The 27,641-nt window shown below is 34.2% G+C and overlaps 1 protein-coding gene and 1 pseudogene across 3 annotated transcripts in view; both read right to left on the bottom strand.

Annotated features, from left to right (window-relative positions):
- The window catches only part of LOC111147344 (RUN domain containing 3B), a 137,591-nt gene that overhangs the window by 49,288 nt on the left and 60,662 nt on the right, over positions 1 to 27,641 (bottom strand). For all 3 annotated transcript variants that reach the window (XM_022503343.1, XM_022503344.1, XM_022503345.1), the window contains 3 exons: positions 21,217 to 21,302; positions 10,055 to 10,144; positions 7,177 to 7,257 (listed from right to left, as the gene is read on the bottom strand). In XM_022503343.1, the coding sequence (XP_022359051.1) occupies positions 7,177 to 7,257; positions 10,055 to 10,144; positions 21,217 to 21,302 (257 nt within the window). The remainder of the gene's footprint in view (positions 1 to 7,176; positions 7,258 to 10,054; positions 10,145 to 21,216; positions 21,303 to 27,641) is intronic.
- LOC111147345 lies at positions 16,338 to 16,590 on the bottom strand (annotated as a pseudogene).

Genomic DNA, 27,641 nt, shown 5'->3' with positions numbered 1-27,641 from the left:
TGGGGAAAGTTTCTCTGTTTGTTTGTTTGTTTTTAACACAGGGAAAATAACAACATGACTGTATGCGGTGATCTGTGGGAAGATCTACAAAAGAGGGAAAATTAATGGAAGAGGACAACTGTTGGGAGTGAAGACCTTAACATAAGAGAGAGGATAGGATGTCGTACACAGGTCACAGGGCTGGTCTTCCATAGCAAAATGATTCTTTTATCCCTACAGGGAGTGGGGAAAAGGCAGAATGTATAGAACAGAATGTCTAAGAAGGGCAATTTGACAGCATATGGAACTTCACAGTCTCTTTAAATCAGCAGTTTTGTTTGTAGAAATTTGCCTCATTAAGGACACAATCATGTTTAAATACAAAGAAAAGACTTAGCTATAGGAATGCTTATGACATTATATTTAAAAGCCAAAAAATGAAGGTATCATAAGAGACTAATAATAATTAGCTACTGGACCTTTTTATACCTAAAATACATTCAAGGAAAAAATGTTTGAAGATGTTTAAAATTATATCAAGATGTAACTCAGAAAAATTGAGTTTTCTCACTGGTACACAACCTAAAACTAAAAATCAGTTTTAAATATGAAATATATTTTAATATGTTTCTATTAACATATTTCATATATTTAACTTCAAAATATAACATTCCATTTAAAAAGACTAATGGCTAATAAGCATTTTTAAAAGCTCAGTGGCACCAAAATCAGATACATGCAAATTAAAACAACAAAAGGAAAAAAACAATAGGATATAATTTTTTACTTACAGAACTGGCCACACTTTTAATACTTAATTTTTTTAAAGATTTCATTTATTTATTTGAGAGAAAGAAAAAGAGAGAGAGAGAGAGAGAGCATGAGAGAGAGGAGGGGGGAGGGAGAAGCAGAGTCCCTGCTGAGCAGAGAGCCTGATGTGGGACTTGATTCTGGGACTCCAAGATCATGACCTGGGCCAAAGGCAGTCGCTTAACCAACTGAGCCACCCAGGCGCCCCTCACACTTTTAATACTTAGTTGGCAAGAGGGGAAGCAGGCAATTTCACAATTGCCTATAGAAACTAAACTAGTATGGCCTCTCTGTAGGGCAATTTGTCAGCATATCTCAAAAGCTTTAATAATATATATACTTTATCCAAGAAATTTTACTTCCAGGAGTTTAAGTACTCATGGTGTGTTTGAAAAGATGTAGTTACAAGGTTATTAATTGCAATAGCATATGTGACAGTGAACAACCAAGTGCATCCTAAAGGTCCAACAGTAATTGGGTAAACACATTATAGAGATAATTAAATTATATTCATTCAGGGAAATGAGACTGTGAAAGGATAGTTAATTACATGCAAAAATGTTCATTATAGAGTATTACATGTACATTATAATTCCATTTAATTAAAGAAAAAATATATCTATGCATAGAAAAAGCTGGAAAGCTACCCATCAAAATGTTAATGCTTCTAAGAGCTGTTTCTTTTTTTTAAATTTTTTAATTTTTTTATTAACATATAATGTATTAGCCCCAAGGATACAGGTCTGTGAATCATCAGGTTTACACACTTCACAGCACTCACCATAGCACATACCTTCCCCAATGTCCATAACCCCACTCCCCTCTCCCTAACTCCTCCCCCCCCCCAGTTTGTTTTGTGAGATTAAGAGTCTCTTTTGTTTTGTCTCCCTCCAGATCCCATCTTGTTTATTTATTCTTTTCTTACCCCCCCAAGTCCCCCAAGTTGCTTCTCAACTTCCTAAGAGGTGTTTCTTTCTTTCTTTCTTTTTTTAAAGATTTTATTTATTTATTTGACAGAGAGAGAGAGAGATCACAAGTAGGCAGAGAGGCAGGCAGAGAGAGAAAGGGGGAAGCAGGCTCCCCGCCGAGCAGAGAGCCTGATATGGGGCTTGATCCCAGGACCCTGAGATCATAACCCAAGCCGAAGGCAGAGGCTTAACCCACTGAGCCACCCAGGCACCCCCTTAAGAGGTGTTTCTTAAAGGCAAGATTATGAGTGACTTAAACTTTCTTCTATCCACCTGTCTTTATTTTCTAATTTTTCTATAATTAATATGTATTACTTTCCAAATGAATTAAAAGCAGTAATTTTGTTAAGGACAGACTTCTACAGTTTCTTAAAATTAGAAACCAATAGAGCTTTTTAAAATATGTTTAATACAGGTATATTTCATGGAAGCAAACGAATGTTTAAAATACTGGTTCTTGGGGCACCTGGATGGCTCAGTCGGTTAAGCATCTGTCTTCAGTTCAAGTCAAGATCCCAGACATGGGATCCCAGACGTGGGATTGAGCCCCACGTCTAGCACTCTGCTCAGCGGGGAGCCTGCTTCTCCCTCTCCCTCTGCCTGCCACTCCCCCTGCTTGTGCTTGTGCTCTCTCTCTGTCAAATAAATAAATAAAATCTTTAAAAAAAAAAGTAAAATGTTATTTCTTTATTACAATCAGAATAGTTTAAATCTTTCTGAAAAGAAGATCTCCCATGGTCAGTAATGCAAACATGCTTATGACTAGGTTAAACTGGTATTTCCCTTCTCATTTTATTATTCTTTTTTAAGATAGTAGAAATCCCTCAGTATATAAAGGAGAGAAAGTGATACATACATGTTAGGATTAGTGCATCAGAGAAAGAGGAAGTTGCACACAAATTCACACAAAAGGTGGTTAAGCAAGTTAGAGACACAGAGCATATATCATCAAATTCATATATATTCATATATCATCAAATTCTGAGGGGACCAGTTGAGAAGGTTTCATTATTGTAAAGTGTTGTAATAATTACTACAGTCTCTTATGTGAGTAGGAGAGAAAAATTAGTATTTGCATTTATCTTTATATTTTTAAGTCACTTCCTAAATCATTAAAAATAGCCTTTCTACCTACATGTTAATGGCCAAACCCCTAATGTCCAGCTGCCATCTTGTTCTTTAATTCGAGACCTGTGTGTATGACTATGGACAAGTTATTTAACCTCCCTGCATTTCAGTTTTCTCATTTATAAAATTTAGTAGTGCCTATGTCACTGGCTTTCGAGGATTAAATAGGTTAACAGAAGGAAAGCACTTTGAACAATGCCTGATATACAGAAAGCATTCAATAAGTATCATCACTATTCTTTTTACAAGTATTATTTTTGAACTGTTTTTATCCTCATAGAATGTTCTATAATCTATTATGTCCCAAAGAGTATAATTTTATGCCTGTTCAAAAATTCTTGCTGTAAATTTTTTTTAGATTGAATGTACTAGAATTATTCCTTTTCCCAAGTGATCCATTTATTCAAGTTAGAAATCTTGGTACCATAATACTGTGTTACTTCTCCCTCACTACCTGAGTATCGTCACAGTCCTCTCTCTCCAATAGTGACTTCTCTCACTAGATGATTATCCTGGGGACAAGGACTATACTCTTTTTCAGAATTTCATGAAGCATCTACATTCTTGAAATCTATGTATCTCTGGTAGTTAGGAAAGTTTCTTTCCTACATTAGGTCCTTAATAAATGCATCTTCAGTGTGTGTGTATGTGTGTGTGTATGTGTGTGTGTGTGTGTGTGTGTGTATGAGTGTGTGTGTGTACATATATTACACATATACATTATTACTCTCTGTTTCCCTTACAGCTCTGGCCTTACCATAACATTTTTAAAGTATATAAAGATGATCATTCTATTTAGGAAGCCAATTCTACAAGTAGACTTTCAAAAAAATCTATAGATTTCATCTGATTAATTTTCAATGCTGATGAGATTGTAGGAAATTCTTAACTCTCATAAAATCCTGGTAGTAGGATAAATTGGTACAACTCTTTTATATAGACACACCTCAAGGGCCGTAAAAAATTTCATTGTCTTTGCCTAAGTAACTATAAATTCACAGTGGAAACAAAAAGAAAATTGATTTGCACAAAATGTTCATTATTCTTTCCTTTATAATGGAGAGAAAATGGAGAACAATCTGAATGATGGATTTCAGTTTTGAACTCTCAATGGACTATAAAAGAGCTATTAAAGTTATCATTATAATGACTATAGCAACAGAAATACAAGCTGTTTTCTAAAAACTATACTTAATGCTGCAATTACAATTATGTAAAAAGTGTATTTACATAAACACTAAAGATGTAAATGAAGTTTTTATTTTTCAATGATTTCTGATACTGAAATAAAAGCAGTTTTACACAAAAATCAGTTGCTTTTTAGTTACACTAACAATGAAACTGTAGAAAAGGAAATTAGAGAATTGATTCTATTTACAATAGCACTAAAAACCATAAGATACCTTGGAATAAACCTAACCAAAGAGGTAAAGGATCTATACTCTAGGAACTACTGGTCACTCATGAATGAAACTGAGGAAGACCCAAAAAGATGGGAAAACATTCCATACTCATGGACTGCAAGAATAAACATTGTTAAAATGTGTATGCTGCTCAGAACAATCTATACTTTAACACCATCCCGATCAAAATACCATTGGCATTTTTTAGAGTGCTGGAACAAACAATCCTAAAATTTGTATGGAACCAGAAAAGACCCTGAATCACCAAGGAAATGCTGAAAAAGAAAAACAAAGCTGGGGGTTTCACATTGCCTCATTTCAAGCTTTATTACAAAGCTGTGATCACCAAGACAGCATGGTACTGGCACAAAAACAGATACATAGACCAATGGAACAGAATAGAGACAGCAGATATGGACCCTCAACTCTATCAATCTTTGGCAATCTAAACAATCTTTGGCAAAGCAGGAAAAAACATCCAGTGGAAAAAAGACAGTTTCTTCAATAAATGGTGCTGGGAAAATTGGACAGCTATGTACAGAAGAATGAAACTGGACCATTCTCTTACACCATACACAAAAATAAACTCAACATGGATGAAAGACCTCAATGTCAGACAGGAATCCATCAAAATCCTATAGGAGAACATAGGCAGTAACCTCTTTGACATCGGCCACAGCAACTTCTTTCAAGACATGTCTCAAAAGGCAAAGGAAACAAAAGCAAAAATGAACTTTTGGGACTTCACCAAGATCAAAAGCTTCTGCACAGCAAAGGAAAACTGTCAACAAACCAAAGAGGCAACCCACGGAATGGAAAAGATATTTGCAAATGACACTACAGACAAAGGGCTGATATCCAAGATCTATAAAGAAATTCTCAAACTCAACACCCAAAAACCAGATAATCAAGTAAAGAATGGACAGAAGACATGAACAGGCACTTCTCTAATGAAGATATACAAATGGCTATCAGATACATGAAAAAAATGTTCATCATCATTAACCATCAGGGAAATTAAAATCAAAACCACATTGAGATACCACCTTACACCAGTTAGAATGGCAAAAATTAATAAGGCAAGAAACAACAAATGTTGGAGAGGATGTGGAGAAAGGGGAACCCTCTTATACTGTTGGTGGGAATGCAAGTTGGTGCAGCCACTTTGGAGAACGGTGTGGTGATTCCTCAAAAAATTAAAAATAGAGTTACCCTATGACCTGACAATTGCACTACTGGGTATTTACCCTGAAGATACAGATGGAGTGAAAAGAAAGACCATATGTACCCCAATGTTCATAGCAGCAATGTCCACAATAGCCCAACTGTGGAAAAAGTCAACAGATGAAAGTCTTTCAACAGATGAATGGGTAAAGAAGATGTGGTCCATATATACAATGGAATATTACTCAGCCATCAGAAATGATGAATACCCAACTTTTGCATCAGCATGGATGGGACTGGAAAAGATTATGCTGAGTGAAATAAGTCAAGCAGGGAAAGTCAATTATCATATGGTTTTACTTACTTGTGGAACATAAGGAACATGGAGGACATTAATGGAGGACATTAGGAGAAGGAAAGAAAAAGTGAAGGGGGAGGGAATTGGAGGGGGAGGAAGAACCACAAGGGACTGTGGACTCAGAAATAAACTGAAGGTTTTAGAGGGGAGAGGGGTGAGAGGATGGGTGAGCCTGGTGATGGGTATTCAGGAGGGTACACACTGCATGGAGAACTGGGTGTTATATGTAAACAATGAATCTTGGAACACGACATCAAAAACTAATGAGGTATATTGTATGGTGACTAACATAACACAATTTAAAAAAATTAAAAACAAAAAAGAAAAAGAAAAAAAGAAATAAAAAGAAAATCAATGCTAAAATAAAAAAGCCTATGCCTTATCAATGTTCTTTAACTTTTTTTTTTTTTTTTTTTTGGTCAGAGAGAGTGAGCACAGGCAGACAGAGTGGCAGGCAGAGGGAGAAACAGGCTTCCTGCTGAGCAAGGAGCCTGATATGGGACTCAATCCCAGGATGCTGGGACCATGACCTGAGCGGAAGGCAGCCACTTAACCAACTGAGCCACCCAGGCGACCCTGCCTTATCAATGTTTTAAACTCCAACAATCATCTCGAAGCACTGAGCTAGCATCACTTCACTGATATATCACATCTACAAAGTTCGAACATGCAGAAGATCCAACACTTAAAATAATTATGCAAAGCAGAATCAAAAGTAGTATTACTTGCATATAACAACCAGTTCTCATCGTACCACGTGCCCTCCAACTAATGAATCATTGAACACTACACCAAAAACTAATGATGTACTTTATGTTGGCTAATTGAATTTAAATTTAAAAAAACATTGGGGGGCTTGGGTGGCTCAGTCGTTAAGTGTCTGCCTTTGGCTCAGGTCATGATCCCAGGGTCCTGGGATCAAGCCCCACATTGGGGTCCCTGCTTAGCAGGAAGCCTGCTTCTCCCTCTCCCACTCCCCCTGCTTGTGTTCCCACTCTCACTGTCTGTCAAATAATAAATAAAATCTTAAAAAAAATTTTAAAGAAAGTAATATTACAAAAAAAGCAATTATATTTATTTTTTAAAAGACTTTATTTATTTATTTGACACAGATATATATAGAGAGAGATCACAAGTAGGCAGAGAGGCAGGCAGGGTGGGGGGGAAGCAGGCTCCCCACTGAGCGGAGAGCCCTATATGGGGCTTGATCCCAGGACCCAGAGATCATGACCTGAGCTAAAGGCAGAGGCTTAACCCTCTGAGCAACCCAAGTACCCCCCTCAAAAAGCAATTTTAATCAATATATTACACAAGATATTCAACTATAAATTAAGATTTCAATAACATATTTCAAAACGTCAAATACCTTTGGGTAAATTTCAAATATGGTGTGTAATCTATTACGGCAGGAAAGTTTCCATCCAATCCTTCTCCCTTGAGGCAGAAGCTAAGACAAGAGACAATAAATATGTCATAATACATTAACTTTTAAATTAATGTTAAGTATTATAAACAATCTCTTGTTAAAGACATGTGTTTCATCAAATTGCAGGTAAATTTTTTAATTTATATTTAATTCATAAGTTACCTGTTACAAATAAACATCTTAATAAAGATACTCTACGTTCACTACCAATGACAAAGGATTGCACAAGTTAATAGACTTTAATATAAATATATCATGCCAAAGAAAAACTTTCTGAGAAATTTGTTCAAACATTATTTATCGGACACTACCTTGGTTTTCACTGGATTTTAAGACATCATTAGAGGATTTCCAAATGAAGACTTGTTCACATTTTATACAAACTCTAATGTGACACCAACTAACTCTTCAAAAGGTCTAATTGGAAAAATGAAAGTTTTCTAAACTATCTGAATAGGTGAAAGGGCTTGGATGTTAGACCTAAAAAGAATGCTAAAAAAACAACAACAACAACAAAAAAACTCCTTTAATCTTTTTTTAATTATTCTTTATTTTCCTGTATTTTTATTTTTTTCCCTTTAAAAAAAATTAACATAATGTATTATTTGTTTCAGGGTTACAGATATGTGATTCATCAGTCTTACACAATTCACATACCCCCAACCACTGTAATATTAATCACTGAGCTACCCATCCCTCCAACCCCCTCGACCGCTCCAGCAACCCTGTTTCCTGAGATTAAGAGGCTCTTATGGTTTGTCTCCCCCTTTGGTTTCATATTGCTTCATTTTTCCCTCCCTTCCCCTATGATCCTCTGTCTTGTTTCTCAAATTCCTCAAATCAGTGAGATCATATGATAATTGTTTTTCTCTGACTTATCTCGCTTAGCATAATACCCTCTAGTTCCATCCACATTGTTGCAAATGGCAAGATTTTGGGTATTTTTGATGGCTGCATAGTATTCTGTGTGTGAGAGTGTGTGTGTGAGAGTGTGTGTGTGTGTGTGTATACCACTTCGTCTTTATCCATTCATCTGTTGATGGACATCTGGGCTCTTTCCATAGTTTGGCTATTGTGGACATAAACATTCGGGTTCACGTGTTTCTTTGGATCACCGCCTTTGTATCTTTAGGGTAAATACCTAGTAGTGCAATTGCTAGGTCATAGGGTAGCTCTATTTTCTTCTTTTTGAGGAACCTCCATGTTGTTTTCCAGAGTGGCTGCACCAGTTTGCATTCCCACCAACAGTGTAGGAGGGTTCCCCTTTCTCTGCATCCTCGCCAACACCTGTCGTTTCCTGACTTGTTAATTTCAGCCACTCTGACTGGTGTGAGTTGGTATCTCACTGTAAAACCCCTTTAATCTTTAGTCAATCCTTTTTGAGGACATGGCAACAGGAAAGGTTGAGATTTGCCCAAAGTCATACTGGGAGTCTCAAAGCCAGTAAAGAAACTCTACATCTCTTGGTCTCCCAAACTAGTCATCTTTGTTTTGTATGATGATATATCCAATTGGATAATAACAATTTTTAAAAAAGGCGTTTAGTTTTATTACTCTTATGGGAAGAAAAAAGTACATCTTCTGGGAACATTAATAAGAATAATTATAAGATGTAGGTTGATCTTTTAAAAAAACAAATTCATCTATGAACTCCCACCTTCTGGTTTCTTTGGTAAGTTTGCTTGTTGAAATACCATTCTAATATGTTAATATCAAGGGCATGTATGTACTTTTTCATACTTGAATGAGGAGTGAACAGAAGTGGCCTCACTTTATAAGAGCTTTCCTTCATTTACAATACTATTACTAATGTATCTTTAAGAGATTTGCTTTCAGCAGCATGACAGGTGAAAAAGAAACACATTTAGGATAAAAAAAAAAGCTCTATATCGCATCTATCATGCTCATATTCTGAACAATTAAGCTAATAACTGAATATGCTTTATTAAATCATAAATAGGGGAAAATTATACTGACAAAATGAAAGTATTTTGAAAAGGAAATGATTTACTAAAAAACAGTAATGTCAGTGGAAATGAACAGCATTATTTTCTGATTCAAGATTAAGAGAAGATTTTCATTTAAATGTTATACTTATTTTGTTGATATTCTTGAATTTTTAAGTGATATTTTTCAAAAGAATTATAATATTTCCATCATTCTTATGTTTGAGTTCTTGTTATAAACAAACCTTTTACTTTTAGCATAACGTAAAATCTTGGATCAGCTAAAGAAATGCAAAAAGATATTCCCATAAATCTATGAAAAACTTACATTTACATTTTTAGTAATTACAATCTTAGTCTGAAATCAATTCATCATGTTGATAATAACAAAAGCAAATATGAACAATATTTTTGATGGTCTAGATTCATAATACAAACATAAGATACCCGAGATATGCCAGGATCTTTTTTATTTCAATACATGAGGTAATGAAAATCTTTCATGCTTTGATTCTACTTTTAGTTCATCCTTTTTTATTTTAAAGCAGTAGCTAAAAAAATACTAAGAGATAAGATCCAAAAATTTCCTCCAGTGCTACCAGGGTATATAATTTTTCTGCTGGGGAAATGCCGTCTAGGATTGTTTTGCCCAAGCTAGTAAGCAAACATGTCAGTTAACTCCTTAACCTGAGAGTCTTCTTAGAGCAAACCCAGTCAGAAAGCTGATGTAGCTGGATAAGGAACATGAACACGAGTTAAATATCAATATCCAGTTGTGTGCTCTACTTAGTAGCAAACCAAGAAAAAAAACCTAAGTAGAAACTATTATGACGTCCAATAACTTAAAAACTGAATACATTTAGATTAAGTACCTGAAATCAATAGCATTTAGTCCAAGCAGCATGCCAGCAAGCATATTTGCTTCCTCACCTAAGACAATTGCTCCATCTTCATAAAATCGCCTAAAAATGAAATGGGTAAATACATAAATATTAAAAGCACACTGAAGTTTCATCTATAGAAATTAGAGACCAAGCTAAAGTACAAAGAACTAAATTTTAATTATCAAAATAAAAACTATCTGGATCACCCAATTCTTGTAGATACTTAGGGGGAAAAAATGCCAGCATAACAACAACAACAAAAAAATCATTCTAAGCATTTCCACTTCTCTTAAAATCCCTAAAGTGACTTTCAATGGGCCAAGACTGTCTACAACTTTTCCCTAATAGGGAAGCAATATGAATGTAATTTGAAAAGTGGCAAATTCACAGTCATTTATACTGCTCTCTTTTTGAAACTATGTAGACTTTTGTGGTATACACTGAACAAACACAAACACACATTATTTTTTATGTAATTCCAAGGATTATTAATTAAATGAAGAACAAGAAAGATGTGATCACTTGTAATTCATGCTAACCTTTAGCACTACAATGCTAATGGGCTAGCAGGGTGACTGTGAATGAAAAAGAAGTGTTAATTATCTCTTAAAAATATGAATATGAATCTATCAGTGTTAATTCCTATAAAGCTTTCTGTTTCAGTTATTGCTAGTTGTTAAAATACTAAAATTTTTATGTTAATATACTTAAATATTTTGAGAAAATATCATGATAGGAGCCAAAAGGTATTTTTCCATACAAAAGAATGTAAGATCACTGTATTTACTTTCCTTAATACTGCGCAAAAGCTAGTTTACGTTCAGTAAGCAGGGATCATTTAATTGTTATATCTATTTATATTAGATATAGACAGTGGATGCCACTCTGTAAGACCCCGCTAATTAAAGGAAAACATTTTAGTAAATGAAATTTGTCTTAGTCTTTATGGCAAAAAAAGATTTTAATATGCTCATAATCCCACTGCCAATTTTACATAACTCACAGTTTAAAAATACTTTTATAAACACTATCACCATTTGATACTTGCTCAAAAACCCCATTAAGCAAAGGTGGAAACAGCTATCATTAGTTTCAAATTTATCATCAAGAAAAGTTAAGAATTAGGTTAAAACAATTTGCCCAAGCACGTGCAGATAAATTACTTAGGGAAGAAACCTAATTCTTCTAACTTTAAGTTCTATATATTTCCATTAAACAATACCATAGCACAATAAAAAAATTCAAAGCAAAAAAACCCCCATACCACTATAAAAAATATTTAAAGAGAATTTAACCTATGTTATAGTTCATAAGGAATTTTAAATGAATAAGAAGTACAAAGGAAAATAAGAGAACACTATTCTACCTGCTGTCAGATATAAGGCTACAAATAAATACTGTGGGAAGTCTAGCTTGGAATAGATGCCTTCTGTTTCCTTGGAAATATGGGAACTGTTTTTATTGACTTATACAAAAAAGAGAAAAACTAAAAACTTTCAGTCTGACAAAGATTAATAAAATACATGGAAGGAATTTCTATATATTTAACTAAGATATTCCACAAAACACAAAGATATTTAAATAAATCTATATACCTGAGATTCTGTCACTGTCCCAATAGCTAAACTGGCTGTTGAAAGAGCATTTTCACTCCTAGAAGAACTATGATTATAATGGCTCTAGATCCCCAAATTCTACAAGATACGTGGCTTAGAAAAAAGTCCAGTCTTTGATACTGGGAATCACCCATTATTCCAAGTATTTCTCTATATAAGAAAAGGTCTACTTTTTTTTCCCTCCATCTTTAGTCCACCATGTTTTAAAAGTACATTCTAAAAATCAGATCAAAACAATTTCTGCTTGCTTCCTAATGTCAAAATTGATTTAGGGACTGTTGAAGAATATCAAATACACACACAAATCTAACCAATTTTAGAGATTTCTTAGTCTAAAGATCTTACATATGTGTATATAATATTGTTTTGATGAATTTTTTTGGTTTTAGTTTTACTAATAATTTTTGAGGTTAAACAATATAAGTGAAACACTTGTTACATGTGAAATAATTCCACTCAAATAAAATCATACCTGAAGTGTAATGTTGTACAGATCTCATTTATTGTAAGAGTCTTAACTGAAATAAAGGGTATGGGAGAAAAAATGGAAGAGGAAGTGCTAGCTAAAGAGTTGTCCAGGGGTGCCTGGATGGCCCAGCTGGTTAAGCACCTAACTCTTGATTTCAGCTCAGATCATGATCTCAGGGTTATGAGATGGAGCCCAGCATGGGGCAGCATGCTTCTGGGCATGGAGCCTGCTTGGGATTCTCTCTCTCTCTCTCCCTCTGCCCTACCCTCCCCTCACCTGCATTCGTCCTCATGCTGGCATGCACACTTTCTCTCTCTCCTTAAAAAAAAATCCCACAAATGAATTGTTTCTTGTATGCTGGACATCTCCATTGTTAGAGTGGGCTAAAAAAAAGTATTTTTCAGAAAATACACTTCTAAGTTTGAGATAACTTTTTAAAAGTAACTTAAGTCAGTATTCATAAGAATAACGAAGTGATCTGAAGAAGATATTTTTATCATTTAATCAAAGACATCATTCACATGTATTAAAGAATCAGATGCTATTAAGAAAATTAATTTTTATTCTCTTAAATCAACATATCAACAATTTTGAATGAAAGTCTGATTCTTGTCATCAACACTTTCAAAGACTTAAAAAAAACCTGTAAACTTTAAAAATCTTCATTTTATCTTGTTGAGAAACTGGAACATTAATAAAGTTTGGTTATATAACCAGTTATGTGACAAATGAGACAAAGGTCAACCCTAAGATGACTGAATTCAGTAATAATAAGGTATACACTAAAAATTCCCTTTCTCTAGTTGAAAATATTTTTTGTTCTAAAGAAAATAATTATATGAGAAGGATCTAACCAAAACAGTAAACTGAATTGCCAAATGCATTATAAACACTGAAAATGAAAGGTAAAAAAGATATATAAAACTTCTATTTAAAGCTTTATACACTGGATTGTATCTCTAAAGAAGTTTTGCATGTTAGAAGCAAAGAAAAATTATGAGCAACTCTTGATATTACTGTGATCAGGAAGAAAAACTTCCTCTTTTTATTAGGTATACTCCTTCCATTTATTTGTCTGTTGAGTAGAAAAATATTTGAAACCAGGAAAACATTTAAAATAACAACCTAATAATAATAGCTTTTTTTCTCTTATCATACATAATTCAACTCTAATTGAAATATAGCTCTATATAATGCTATCTTTAGTATTCATTCTGTAAGAGTGTTTGAAGGCCTTTCAGGTACTTCAGGAACAAATACCCTTTGGATGGCATCCAAGGTGAAACACCAGTGTAGATCATATCAGTACTATATAATATCATGCTTCAAATTTTCCCTTTTTGAGAGCTGAAATTATTCTACATACTGAAAATGCAGTATTAAAATATGAGAAATGCTATGTTATGAACCAAAAAAATTCCATTATCACAATCTTGTTCCCTTGCCCAATTTAGTTTCTACACATGAAATTTTAAGGGAGGAGTTTAGAAAAGTCTCCCTCATGACATGAAAAATAGATTATAGCATTATAAATAAATGTTGTATTTCATTCAAAGTCCAACTGAATCAGAATCAAAAACTGACCAGAGGTAAATCTCCAAAGATCTTGCTAAGAATGTGAGATTCATTAATGATTTTATCAACAAATATATAATAAATTCCTACTATGGGGCAAGAACTGTGTGCTAGGTACTAAAGTTAAATGGTGAACACCCTAAGCATGGTCCCTCTCCATGGAGCTTCCTGTCTACGGGAGGGGACAGGCAACAAACAAAAGAAAAACATAATTAGAGTTGATGATAAGTAGTATAAAGCAAATAAGCAAGTGGTTGAGGTAGAGAAAACCTGAAGGAGAACTCAACTCTGAAGAAAATCACTATTAGGAGAGACATTCTTCGGTGTTTAGCTTGAGATCTTAAGCCCACAGAAGTCTGATCACACAGGGCTCTGTAGACCATATAAAAATAATTATAAATGTGAATGTTTATTGAGAGTCAATCACACTTACAAATACTTTATATGAATTATCCACTTTAACTTTACTAGCACATATTACACCAGAGAGGAATTAAGCAGTTGTCTAAGGTTCTACAGCTATAAAGTGGTAAAGCCAGGATTTGACTCCAGGAAATGTATATGAAGAGAAACAATTTTAATGCTTCTTAAGTGGGAACTGACACAAACATTTTAACTTTTAATAAGATTGGCTGGAAGATATATGGCTAGTGGAAGAGGGCAAACTGGAAGCTCACTTAGAACAACAATAGGGGAGTATAGACAAGAGATAAATGAGGTACTATTACTCTAGCAATCATGGAGATTAAAGAAATAGACCAAGATAGATTTTTGGAGAGAGGACTGACAAGACATGCTAATTAGTAATGATTACAGAGAATGAGGGATGAAGAGAAATAAAATATGAATTTTAGGCTCTGACTTGATCAAACATGTAGGTAAGTTGTGAAACCATTTGCTAAGAAAGAGGTAAAGGCTAGAAGGAAAAAAATCAAGATATCCGAACTATTTACATAGCAATTTAAACGTGGAGTCATGATCATACAGGTGGTATTTAGACTAATTCTAAAAACTCTATGAAGACAGACAGAAAGGAAAATGAATGGAGAATAAAGATCACACAATGCAGGGCTGAGCCAGGAGAATACTGACATTTCAAAGTTGTAAAGAGTAAAAGAAGTCAAAAAGAGAGACAGAGACAGAGTCAAAAGGGCAATTACAGAAGGAGAAGGAAATGCCATGGAACATTACATAAGTTAAAGACAGGTTTTTCAATAAAGAGTTAGTATTTAACTGTTTGTTTTAGCTGGGCAATGGTGTCATGAATGGACAAGAGATATATCCATTTGGTAGCTTGTATATTATTGGCATCCTTTTAAAAATTATCCTTTGTGAAGTGGTGAGGGAAAGACACTGCCCAAGAGTGAATACAAGGGTGACTCTAAGGTAAGGAAATGAGACAGTATGTATAAACATTTTTTGAGAAGTGAGGTGATGAAGCTGAACATGGAAATGAGCAGAAGGAAACAGAAGTTCAAGGAAGTTTTTCTTTTCAAAGTAGGAGATAGCACCATCTGTTTATATGTGAATGATCCAACAGTGGGAAAAAGATTAAGAATGAGAATAGAGAAAGTTGGTAAGTAATGGAAGAGGTGAATGGGGATAGGATCCAGAAGAAGGTGGCCCTTTGACAGGAGAAGAGACATTCCAACATAACAAAAAAGAACCAAAAGTATATGCTTCCAGTATGTTTGATGCTAAGAATAAGAGCATTCATTTATGATAAGTTCAATATTCTAATGAAAGGAAGTCTTACATTATTATGCTAATGAAATATCTAGTTATCTGTATACAGCAATTTTTAAAGGGCACTCAGAATGCTTGTTACTCTCAGGTCACATGGTCTACATGCATGACCAAGAAAATTATTCTTACTTGTACAACAGAATAACATCAAATATATCCTTCAGGTTTTTCCTACTTGTTTCCAGGAATTACTGTTTGCAGGGCTCTTGGACCATAAAATGTTTTCAAAGTTTATTCATGTCATAGCTTATATCAATACTTCATTTTTTTTTAAATAAGAAGTTTATTTAGACAAGATGCTTGACAAAGGGAAAACTATCTAGGATTCATCTCTTATAGACTAATTAAATCCTCTCTAAAGACAGATTACTCTACATTTAACATCTATGTACAAAAATGTTATAAAACCGTCCTTGATTTTATACTAATAAATGAAAAATATTAAAATTCTCCAAACAAGGTATGTCAAAATTTTCATGTTCTTTTTTTTTGTTTAAACAATGAAAACAAAGTAAGTTGCTAGAATATAAAGAGTTGAATGACCATGAGCACAGAGAATAGAGTATTTTCACAGAGTCATTATTTTTCCCCATCCCATCTCGATTTGATGTCAATCAAAATACACCACTGGATATTTTAGTACCAAAAAAGTGCAATATGCTGGTGCAAATGTGCCAGTGACTTTATGTACAGTAAAGAAATGGGAAAGAGGAAAATGAAAAAGAAGATCATGTAGTAGTCAGGTTGTGGTGGAACAAAACTGTGTTTCTTTTGTTTTGTTTTGAACAGAGAATGTATTCTTGGTCTGTAGGAAGAGAGTTCTGGAATCAAATAACAAGTTTCTTCTTTAGTAGACACTTTCTGTCTACTGCTGGAACGCATCAATTTTATCCTTCATTCTCATTTCTAACTGTGCGGGTATGTCTGCTTCACTGATTGGCTGCCTTTCAAATGGGACTCTGATCTGCCTCAGAGACAAACCCTGTGTTCACAGAGGTTTTCTTTAGTTTGCTTAGTGTTATATGCTTAAATCTTACACTGCCCCACAGAACCACGTGAACATTACTATGATTATTTTTCTCAGTCTTGACTTCTCCTTTGGGCTTTTCATCCACCATGGAGAATTTTGGAGTCTCCTTAGCTGCCACTTCACAAAGGAGGTACCAGGTCATCCACAGCGAATGAGTACACAAGCAAGTACCAGTACAGGAAGAAGCACTTCATTTCTTTATATGGCTGAAGATCATTCCACTGCATGGAATACACATTATTTATTCATTCTTTCATCAGTTGATGAGACATTTAGGTTGTTTCCACTTTTTGGCTATTATGAATAATGCTACTATAAATATTTGTAGAGACACTTTTTGTGAACACATTTTCAATTCTCTTGGAAATATATACACACACATATATAGGAGTCACATGCAAGGTCATATGATACATCTATGTTTAACCTTTTGAGGAACTGTCAGACTGTTTTTCAAAGGGCCTGCATCATTCTGCTTTTCTACTGTCAAAGTATGAGGGTTTCAATTTTTCTAGGTCCTTGCCAATATTTGTTATTATGTGTTCTTTTGATTTCAGCCATCCTGGTGGGTGTGCAGTAGTATTGCATTGTGGGTTTTTTGTTTTTTTGCATTGTGGTTTTGATTTGCAGTTTTCTGATGGTTAATGATACTGATATCTTTTTTTTTTTTAAGATTTTATTTATTTATTTGTCAGAGAGAGAGAGAGCACAAGCAGGCAGAGTGGCAGGCAGAGGCAGAGGGAGAAGCAGACTCCCTGCCAAGCAAGGAGCCCAATGTGGGACTCGATCCCAGGACCCCAGGATCCTTGACTTGAGCTGAAGGCAGATGCTTAATCAACTGAGCCACCCAGGCTTCCCAATAGTGAGCATCTTTTTTGTGTTTATCGGTCATCTGTATATTTTCTTTGGAAAAATGTCTATTCATATTCTTTGCCCATTTTAAAATGTTTTTTTTTTTATTTATACGTTTCAAGAGTTCTTTATATATATTCTAGATGGAAGTCCCTTAGCAGACATAAGCAAAAAAATTTTTTTGCAAAACTTTTCTCTGTCTTTGGGTCATCTTTTCACTTTCTTGATGGTATTCTTCAAAGCACAAAGGTAAAATTTGATTATGTCCATTTATCTATTTTTTTCTTTTGTGGCTTGTACATCCAGGAAACTATTCTTAATCCAAGGTCATGAAGATTTACATTTATGTTTTCTTCTAAGAGTTTTCCAAGTAAGTCTGATCCATTTTCAGTAATTTTTGTATATGCTATGAGGCAGCAGTATACAAGCAACTTTTATTAATGTTTTTCATCTTAATAATGTAAAACTTTTAAACAGATTCAGATTTCAAAAGTGCTTTTTAGCTCTTGAAAGATACGTTAATTGCTCACTATCTACTTTTCTATAAGTGTGAAAAGTATTTATCAACTCCATTTTCACTTTGTGAAAGCTCAGTAATTTTTGAAGTTTTACTTTATACTTTCTTCCTTCCTTCTCTTAGTCCTACTAAATACCAAGAAATTGATATTTCTTCTGAACACAACTTTTGTCATTTTAAATTAAGTACTGTGGTACAACTCTAAAGTAATAAACAGGTCTCCATAAAACTAATTTTATCTCTACTTTATATTTTCCATATTTGCTATTTCAAATTCTTATCAGAATGTTTTCAATCTTGTTTCAATTGTCACATTTGTGTTTCTTAGCTTAAGAAACTATTATTTTTCAGTCTATAGATGGGAGAAATTGAAACTTGAAGCAAATTAATTCAGTTTCTCTCTCTACCTTAATTCTTTAATTACCTGTCTACTTCTCAGTCTTCCCAGTAAACTACCAAAACAATTCCCCAACTGGTTTTTTTTTTTTTTTTAGGCTTGGATTCTAATCTCAAGTCTGCCAACCTCCCACCTCTGGCTATTTCTCAGTAACATCTCAATCCCTAAACCATGAAACTCTGCAAGCACTGTTTTCAATTGCTCACTGAGACATTCTTCACCTTAGGGAAAAACAAAAACAAAAACAAAAAACACCTGAATTTCTCTAACACTATGGAGCCACATGACGTACTCCTACCAGTGGATTTACTGTATTTCTCATCCCCATACTTCCTCCACCCATTCTTATCCTTGGATTTTCACTGATTAATATTCTCAAGCTTGCCTGTCTTAGCTCATGTAGCTCCTCCTTCGGTACTGGGGTAAACACTTGTATCACCATTTTACAGAACGTCATTACTCTTTCTCATTGAAGAGTAGAACAAGAAGAAATCACTTGACTCAGAAATTCTCAAGATTCCTAAAGGATCAGAGATCATTCTCATTGTTCTACAAGCACTTATATCAGCATTCAGACAAAAGGTAAGGTTTAACTATTCTTTCCAAAAGTTTGCTTGTATTTACAAACTTAATCTTCCAAATAATAGATATGCTTTGGCTAGAGGTTCACAATTAAGTTTACTTACAAATTAAGTTTCTTTGGTTTGATTTCAGTAAAAACAAAGCAAAACAAAACAAAACAAAAAAACAGTATAAATAGTTTAAAACAAAAAAAGGAAGACTTTGCAAGTGTGTTTTTCAGTTAACTTCCAAGATGAGAAATCTAAAATAACTCCTTACTTCCTTTCTTGGGAATTAGAGCCATTATATTCACAATGAAATACTATGCGTGTGTGTGTGTGTGTGTGTGTGTGTGTGTATAAACATTATATATTTGCATGTATGTGTGTATAAACATTTCCTAAGCCATGTTTCTGTTTGAATAATGTATGCTTATATATTGTTACAAGAGTATTTTTACTTCATGGACTTTTTAGAGTTGAATCATTTCCTTTTTATCAAAAAGGATAGCTAACACCTCAGAACAAGGCAAAAAGCATTTCCCTTTAAATATTTGAACAACTCATTCTAAAAATAATCCTTTCAAGAATTATTTCTACCCCACCCAACTGTCTAAGAAACAAGAGTAACAACTAGATTATTAATGCTTAAATTTCTACTCAGGAGAATACCATAACCTTAATGCAACCCTGTTATTGCACAGGAGATGATTATTGTGTAACCTTGGTTTTGATTTCATTAATTTAGGATTTTTAGGTTTGGTCTATGAGATTTTGATACTACTTTTATTTTCAAAGCCTTAATAGCCTTAATATTTAGTATCTTTCATAATTAAACTAAATTATTAGTGATAATAAATAAGAAGAAATAAATTTTTCATTTCATGAAGTTCATCTCAAACATCTAATAATTAATCATGATTTCACAGCCCATCTTTAGAAATATCCCCCAACAATCATATTGCTATGAAAGAATTCAGTAAGTATCTATCAAATAATTATGTGGTACGATAGAGGTGTTAGTTAATGATATGGCAATAATCATTTTGTAGTACATAAGTATGTCAAATCAACATGGACGTCTTAAACTTACACTGTATATCAATTATATCTAAGTCAAGTTGGGGAAAAAAAAAACAACAAATGTACCATACTAAATGCCCAGATTTTCTCAAAATCCAAGATGCCAAATATTCTATCAGGACATGGAAATTAAGAGTCCAGATATATGATTTCTTTATCTGTGAACCTAATTTCCTCTATCAAAACTGGTTTATAGTTGTCACTCTCTTCTTCTCTTTCACAAATATGCTTTAGGAGGTAGAAATCAGTATGGTAATTTAGCAGCACCTAAGGCAGTGTGGTCCAATAGAAGGTATGCATCTGTGCTGTGCAATTTGGTAACCATTAGCCGCACATGTCTACTGAACACCTAAAATATGATATGGCAACTGAAGAAGTGATTTAGTAATTTTACCTACTCTTAATGAATATTAATTAACATAGTGGCATGTGATTAGTGGCGATTGTATTAAACAGTACATGTTTAAGGTATTGAAATTATTGAATATTTTCATTTACAAATACTTCTGAAATAGAGAAAAGTGGTTTCTTTTTTTTTTTTTTAAGATTTTTATTTATTTATTTGACAGAGGTCACAGGTAGGCAGAGAGGCAGGCAGAGAGAGGGGGGGAGGCAGGCTCCGTGCTGAGCAGAAAGCCTGATGCGGGGCTTGATCCCAGGGTCCTAGGATCATAACCTGAGCTGAAGGCAGAGGCTTTAACCCACTGAGCCACCCAGGTGCCCTGAAAAGTGGTTTCTTAACAGAAGCTATCAACAGAGGACTTTATAGGAATGCCTGTTGTCCTAATATGAATCTTTTTTCTATCACTCTAAAAAATATAATAAAGTCCTGTTTTTCGCATGACACAGCATAGTCATCTTTTCAGTGAATACAACCTAAGAAAAACAGCACTGGTATACCATGCCCTTAAAAGACAATTGAACGATCATTAGTTACATATATTAATTAAAACAAAGAAATAAAATATGGTAAGAGTAAAAATGCTATAGGAATTTCATGGTTAGATTTTCCTTCAGATTAAATGATCAGGGAAAAGTCTGTGGAGAGAATGAAATCTCAAGTATTCAAAGTGTAAGAAACAGAAATGATTCAGAGAAAAGATGTTCTAGGCATAATGTGAAGCCTGAACAGATAAACCAAAAATGTATGTTTAGCTGATGAATGGCATTTTCCTGAGAAGACAAAAAGGAAGAAATAAAATAGTTGAGGACTTTAGAAAGGAATGAATCTTCATTCTATCTTTATTTCTAATCTTTAGGTGACTGTTTTAAATATATATTTTAAAATCAAAAGAACATTTAAACCTGGTTGTTTTGAAGTCTCTCAGAGCTGTAGAGATGTATTCAGATAAATGTTTTTCCATGAGTGCTACTCTGATCCAGGCTCTACCCTAAAAGGAAGAAAAAGAATAAAATGTGAAAAAAAAAATTACAAATTAAAAAATATTTGCCCACTGTGTCATCAAAAATATAAGCATTTTAATATGTAAAGAACCCAGTCAAATAATACATTTGATAAAGCCTAAAAAATATTTAAGTAGATGAGAACACGTAAATTTTGATTACATATAGTATACTGTTATATCTCTAGAGATGCAGGATGCAGAGATATACAGGATATAATACTAACCTTCTATCTTCTGAAGAGACATAACTATTAATATTGGGTCAGAGAATTCTTTTCATAACTCTCTACCTTAATGCCCAGATCAACATGCTAATTAAAATGAGTCCCCTTATGAAACATGAACAGTCTATTCTCTTTTAAAAAAATAATTACTGTCATACCACTTGTTTAAGAAAATTTCCCACCTATCCTTCCAGAGGGAGGTTTTAGATAACTAATAACCAAATTTCATTATTTATCATGCATCCAAATCATGAATTACTGAGTTTGCACCCAGGACATTCTAAAAACTATTACTGAATATTAAGCCAGAAAAAAACAAACACATGGCAAAATTACTCAGAACCATATTCTAGCAGAAAATCACAGAAACAGACAATTATGACTAAATGTGAGTAATTTTACTTTTGAAAGAAGTAATATCATTCAATAGTTGAGTAACCAGTTAATTATTTTTTAGTAATCCAAAGCATTTCTCCTAGACTCTTTGTTTAGAATTTAAGAATATAAGAAGTCATATTTGTAAGAAGAATTTTAAAATTTGATTACTTTTATTTTCCCTCAGCCCTCCACAAATCTCCAGAAAATCCATGAAGATTAATGAGATAGAAAAATCAAAACACTGCAATGACAGCTGTCTCCAACTCTAGTGAATTCACCAAACTTCTGGATAGGAAGGATCAAAAAGCAGTCAATCTAGACAGTGGTAAAACCTGACCAACTAGAAGCAGCAGTATTGTTGGGAAATAAAGGAATGATAAGGGTGTGATTAGCATGACAGTCAATTTGCCCATCAAGCTCCAAACCCCTTTTAGCTCGACAGTGCTCAGTCCATTGTTTCTGCAGAGTAAGCCTTGAGGAACCTACAATTAGCTGTGGCTGGCCTAACAGGAAGGAAGCAGCAAGCCATTGGTCAGCAATCCCAAGTTTCTCTCTTGAAATTTCCTTTGAAAGACAAGGAAGCTGGCAGTGGTGGCTTGAATCAAAAGGCTAAGATTTCACCAGAGCAGAAGCTGGGAGAGTTGCTCTCCAGAGAAAGTTAGACACAGGAGACTGTGCTGTTGCTAGATAAGAAATGTGGGGAAAGTCCTGCTTCCTGATTTATTAATTTCAATCCATGCAAAAGTGGGCTGCACCTAACTTCCTGTCCTTGGATGTTTATGGAATTCATTATTACACTATAATAATACACTGTGCTAATTTTAACGTTTCTTTTCTTTCAACAAAAAAAACTTTCACTAGAACAGAAGACAAACAGATATAAATGTGGCTGGAACGAACACGTGGGGAACATGTTCTCCACCAAGTGGGGAAGTCGAAAAACCAGGTTTAAGATTTTAGACTTTTTTATCAGTTGGATAATGGTGAACCACTTAAGGTTTGTTTTTTTTTTCCTCCAGAGACACAAATACTCATTTCTTTGTCACTGAAAGTTTTCGACTAATAAACAAATAAATAAATAAATAGTAGTCAACACTTCTTAAGGCTGTAATTAATATATGCTTGGCTCTGTTTTAAGATACATTAAGATATTTAATCTTCCCGGGGTGCCTGGGTGGCTCAGTCAGTTAAGTGTCAAACTCCTGATTTGGGCCCAGGTCAGGATCTCAGAGTTGTAAGATCGAGGCCCCTTTGGGCCCCGTGCTCATCGGGGAGTCTGCTTGAGAGTCTCATTCTCCTTCTGCCTCTCTGCCTGCTCACATTCTTGCTCTCTCTCAAATAAAGAAGGAAATCTTTAAAAAAAAAAAAAAGATATTTAACCTTCCCAAGAATTGTGTGGGTTACGTTACAATACTATCCCTACTTTTCTCTATAAGGAAACAAAAAAATAGACAAATCAAGAACATAGGAAACATCTCACCACCAAACCAACCAACCTAATTGAATAAAAACCTATATACTCTATATTCCTTTCTGTTTCAGGGGATAAACTGTAATCATGTAAAAAGACAAATTACAGAATAGGCAAAGATATCTGCATTACATGCATCTGACAAAAGACTCATTTATCAAATACAAATAATTCTTACAAATCCATAAAAATAAATAAAAAATGGGGCCTGTAAGGGGAACACTTCAACTACAAATTCAATTTCTTTAGTGGATATCAGAATACCCAGATGTTTTCTTCCTTTTTATGTTAGTTTTAGAATTTTTTTCAAAGAATTTGGCCATTTCATCTACAGTTTAAATTGTATAGGTATGAAGTATTCATAATATCCTTTTAGGATTTTTAATGCCTATAGGGTCTATTGGGTTGATTGGGCTCTTCTTTATTCCTGATACTGGTAATTTATAATCTCTCTTTTTCTCTTTATGAATGCTTCTTGCTGGAAGCTTATCAATTATATTAATCTTTTTAAAACGACCAAGTGTTTGTTTAGTTGATTTTCTCCGAGTTTACGTTTTTTTCATTTAATTCAACTTTTGCTTTTCATTATTTCTTTCCTTCTTTTGGAGTATGTATTTTTTAATAGGTTTTTAGATGAAAACTTTGATCACTGATTTTTAGCCTTTATTCTTTTTTTATATACGTAAGAGTCTATATTTAAGCTTATTTTCCTCTAACCACAAGTTTTTACATGTTATATTTTTATTATCACTACTTTCCACCTATTTTCCAATTTCAACTATAATTTCTTCTTTCATCCATGAGTTATTAAGAAGTCCTTCTCAATGCTGACTCACATAAGCATTTTCTAGTTTTCTTTTTGTTATTAATGATAGCTTAATTCCTTTGTGGTTAGATAACACACTTTAGATGATTTCAATCTGAAATTCAAGGAGATGAATTATAAAGTCAGCCAATGATCAATTTTTGTGTAGGTTCTATGTTTGACATGAATAAGTATTTTATAGTTTTCTAGCTATACTTTATTATATATATAGTATATTATATTATACACTATGTTATATATTTTATATATATATATATATATATATATATTAAATACTGGAATATATACTCCAGTTCTCTGGTACTACTAGTCTTTATTTATATTTTCTACTACAATTATTTAAACATTCATTATCTTGGGGCGCCTGGGTGGCTCAGTGGATTAAGCCTCTGCGTTCAGCTCAGGTCATGATCCCAGGGTCCTGGGATCGAGCGCCACATCGGGCTCTCTGCTCAGCAGCGAGCCTGCTTCCCCCTCTCTCTCTGCCTGCCTCTCTGCCTACTTGTGATCTCTGTCTGTCAAATAAATAAATAAAATCTTTAAAAAAAAAAACAAAGAAAAAGAAAAAACTTTGTAAGGTATTCAGGAAGGCAAGAAAAACCTCAAGAACAGCACAGAGCTCATATTTGGGAGTCTAGAACCAACAACAAAAATGAAGGGATTTCTTGAGCTTGAAGTCAGTGGGAATACCAAGAAAATTCAATGGAAGTATCTGTAAGACAAGTAACAGTAGTAAATAAGGATCCAATTAGGGGAGTTTCTGTCAGAAATAATATATTATGCTTACAGGTAATCAGCCCAGTAGCAGGTGAGAAAGGTGAGTATGCTCAGAAGGGAGGGAAATAAATGCCTGCTGAGATGAAGTTAGTTTTCTAATAGTGCTAATTCTAATCTGAAAACTAAATTAAAAATCCCATGGGGCACCTGGGTGGCTCAGTTGGTTAAGTGTCTGCATTTGGCTCAGGTCATGATCTCAGGGTCCTGGGATCAAGACCCACATTGGGCTCCCTGCTCAGTGGCGGGCCTGCTTCTCTCCTTGTCCCTGCTCACACTCTCTCTTTCAAATAAATAAATAAAATGAAGAAGAAGGAGAAGAAAGGAGGAGGAGGAGGAGAAGACAGGAGGAGGAGGAGAGGAAGAAAGAAAGAAAGAAAGCCCATATACAGAAATCCCATTCCCCAAACCTTTGTATATTGTAGAAAGAAGAGCTGCCAAGGTATCTGAGATGTCAGATGGAAAGATTACAGACATGATCTTCAGTTCAAATATTCTATTCCATTGTTAGGCTTTGTTTAAGCCCCGGAAAATAGGTTCAACTGGTTATGTACTGAGCAAAGAGAGGGACTGTCAGCATTTCACAGATCTCAGCTTAGTGATTTTCAGATCTCCCATGGCGGCTAGTTTATGACGTGAATCTAAGTTGTACAGTAGTTCTGCAACATGGACAATCCTGATTCAAACAAAACTAAATTTAAAGACTGTTTCTATACTGAATTAGTCATTCTCCAGAAAGGTACCTTGTCATCCACTGCTTAAAACATCATCCACATAGTCCTAAAGGTATAATTAAAGGTATTCTTCTTATAAAGAATTCAGAAATGAAAATCTGTTTGGGTCCCAAGTGTATAGAGTTGCACATTATTTAACAGGTGAATTTGGTGCTGTGGTTCTGTTTTCACAAGTGTTAAGGCTGGATGAGATGGACACTACATAGGCTAGTAGTCATTCTAGAAAGCAGCTCAAAGGCTCAATAAACCAGCTGTCTGAGGTATTTGCTTAATCCTTCAATCCTGACAATTGCCAGGTGTGATTTACTGGGTAGATTAAATACTTTGCTCTGCCCACTGTAATGAATAAAGACAGTAGTAATCTTTGCATGCACACTTTTCCCAGCATCACCAGGCAAATCATAGATCTCTCTTTCCCACTAAATGGAATCTGTTTGAGGCCTGAGCAAAGCAAAGATAGATGGTAGGATTTGGAACATGATTGTTCTGTGATGTTTTCATACTCAGCACTGGTTTCGTACAGAATAAGTATTAACAGCATCTTGCTACCTGGGGCTTATTCCTTAGAATCTCATTAAGAAAGATGGCATCTGGGGTTTGTATTTCTGCACTCCACCCAGGTCAAAATGCTACATTTCTAATGTTTGTTAACTTCTCAATTACCTCTTGTATTTTGGTATATGCTAGTTCTATAAATATATTCTCCTCTATATGGAAGGGGCTTAGAATACAATTGTCATGTTAATTGTTCCTTCTTTTAATTTGAAAATAAGAAACTAAAGTTTATGTGCCACCTGCGGTATTTTCTATTTGTATAGACTTGATTCACTCAAATCACAGCTTACCTTTTAGTCTTAACCTACAGAAATCAAGATATTATTCTTAAGCCATAAGAAAAACATGAAAGGAAAAAAGATATAAATGCAATGAAGATGCAAAGGGGAATTCAGATTGCACATTTTTTTTAAAGATTTTATTTATTTATTCGACAGACAGAGATCACAAGTAGGCAGAGAAGTAGGCAGAGAGAGAGGAAGGGAAGCAGGCTCCCTGCTGAGCAGAGAGCCCGATGATGCGGGGCTCGATCCCAGGACCACGGGATCATGACCTGAGCGGAAGGCAGAGGCTCTAACCCACTGAGCCATCCAGGCACCCCTGCACATTTTTTGAACCTGTAGTCAATCAATTAGAAAGTAAATAAATACTTAAAGTCAAGAATTTGAGAAAATAGAGGCCAAAGGACTACCAAGACAACATTATGGCTAAGAAGAGAGCTATTAATATAAAAAACAAGATTTCAACTTTTAAAAGAAAAAAATTTTTAAAACTCTAGCTATAATTGACCTAAAAATGAAGGCATTTAGCTTGAAAAATGTATGATTCAATCTAAAAAAGCTAGAAGTCACTCAAACAGAAAGTTAACCACTTCTCAGACAGCCCCCTGGCTGGAATGGCAGAAGGCAGTGAAGGAGGGAGTAGCAATTTTAGAGAGTGAACTCTATGGCTTTAGTCTTCATAAGGTGACAAAAATCATAGCTATCAACTTTACCGAAATTTTAAAATGTTTAACTATGTTTCTAATCATCTCATTAAATTTAAATATTATAGATTGAATTTTTAAAAAACTTAGTTTTTGTTTCACAAAATATTTAATTTCAATATAACTTTAAAGTAATCAAAATTACTAACCAGTAACTTTCCAGAAGAAAAAATATCCTAAATAAAAACAGGTGCAGGAACAATAAACTCGGAAACTATACTTTTAAAAGATGATTATTATACTTTCATTTATTATAGACACATAATTTATAAGTTTGTAACTATTTTATTTATTTATTTGAGAAAGAGAGAGCACAGGCAAGGGAGGAGCAGAGGAAGAAGCAGGCTCCCCGCTAAGCAAGGAGCCCGATGATGGGA

This window comes from Enhydra lutris, unplaced genomic scaffold (genome assembly GCF_002288905.1).
Source record: "Enhydra lutris kenyoni isolate GAN:26980312 unplaced genomic scaffold, ASM228890v2 scaffoldscaffold16, whole genome shotgun sequence".
Taxonomy (NCBI): domain Eukaryota; kingdom Metazoa; phylum Chordata; class Mammalia; order Carnivora; family Mustelidae; genus Enhydra; species Enhydra lutris.
Note: the sequence above shows the minus strand (reverse complement) of the source record. Positions and strands in the feature narration are given on the sequence as shown.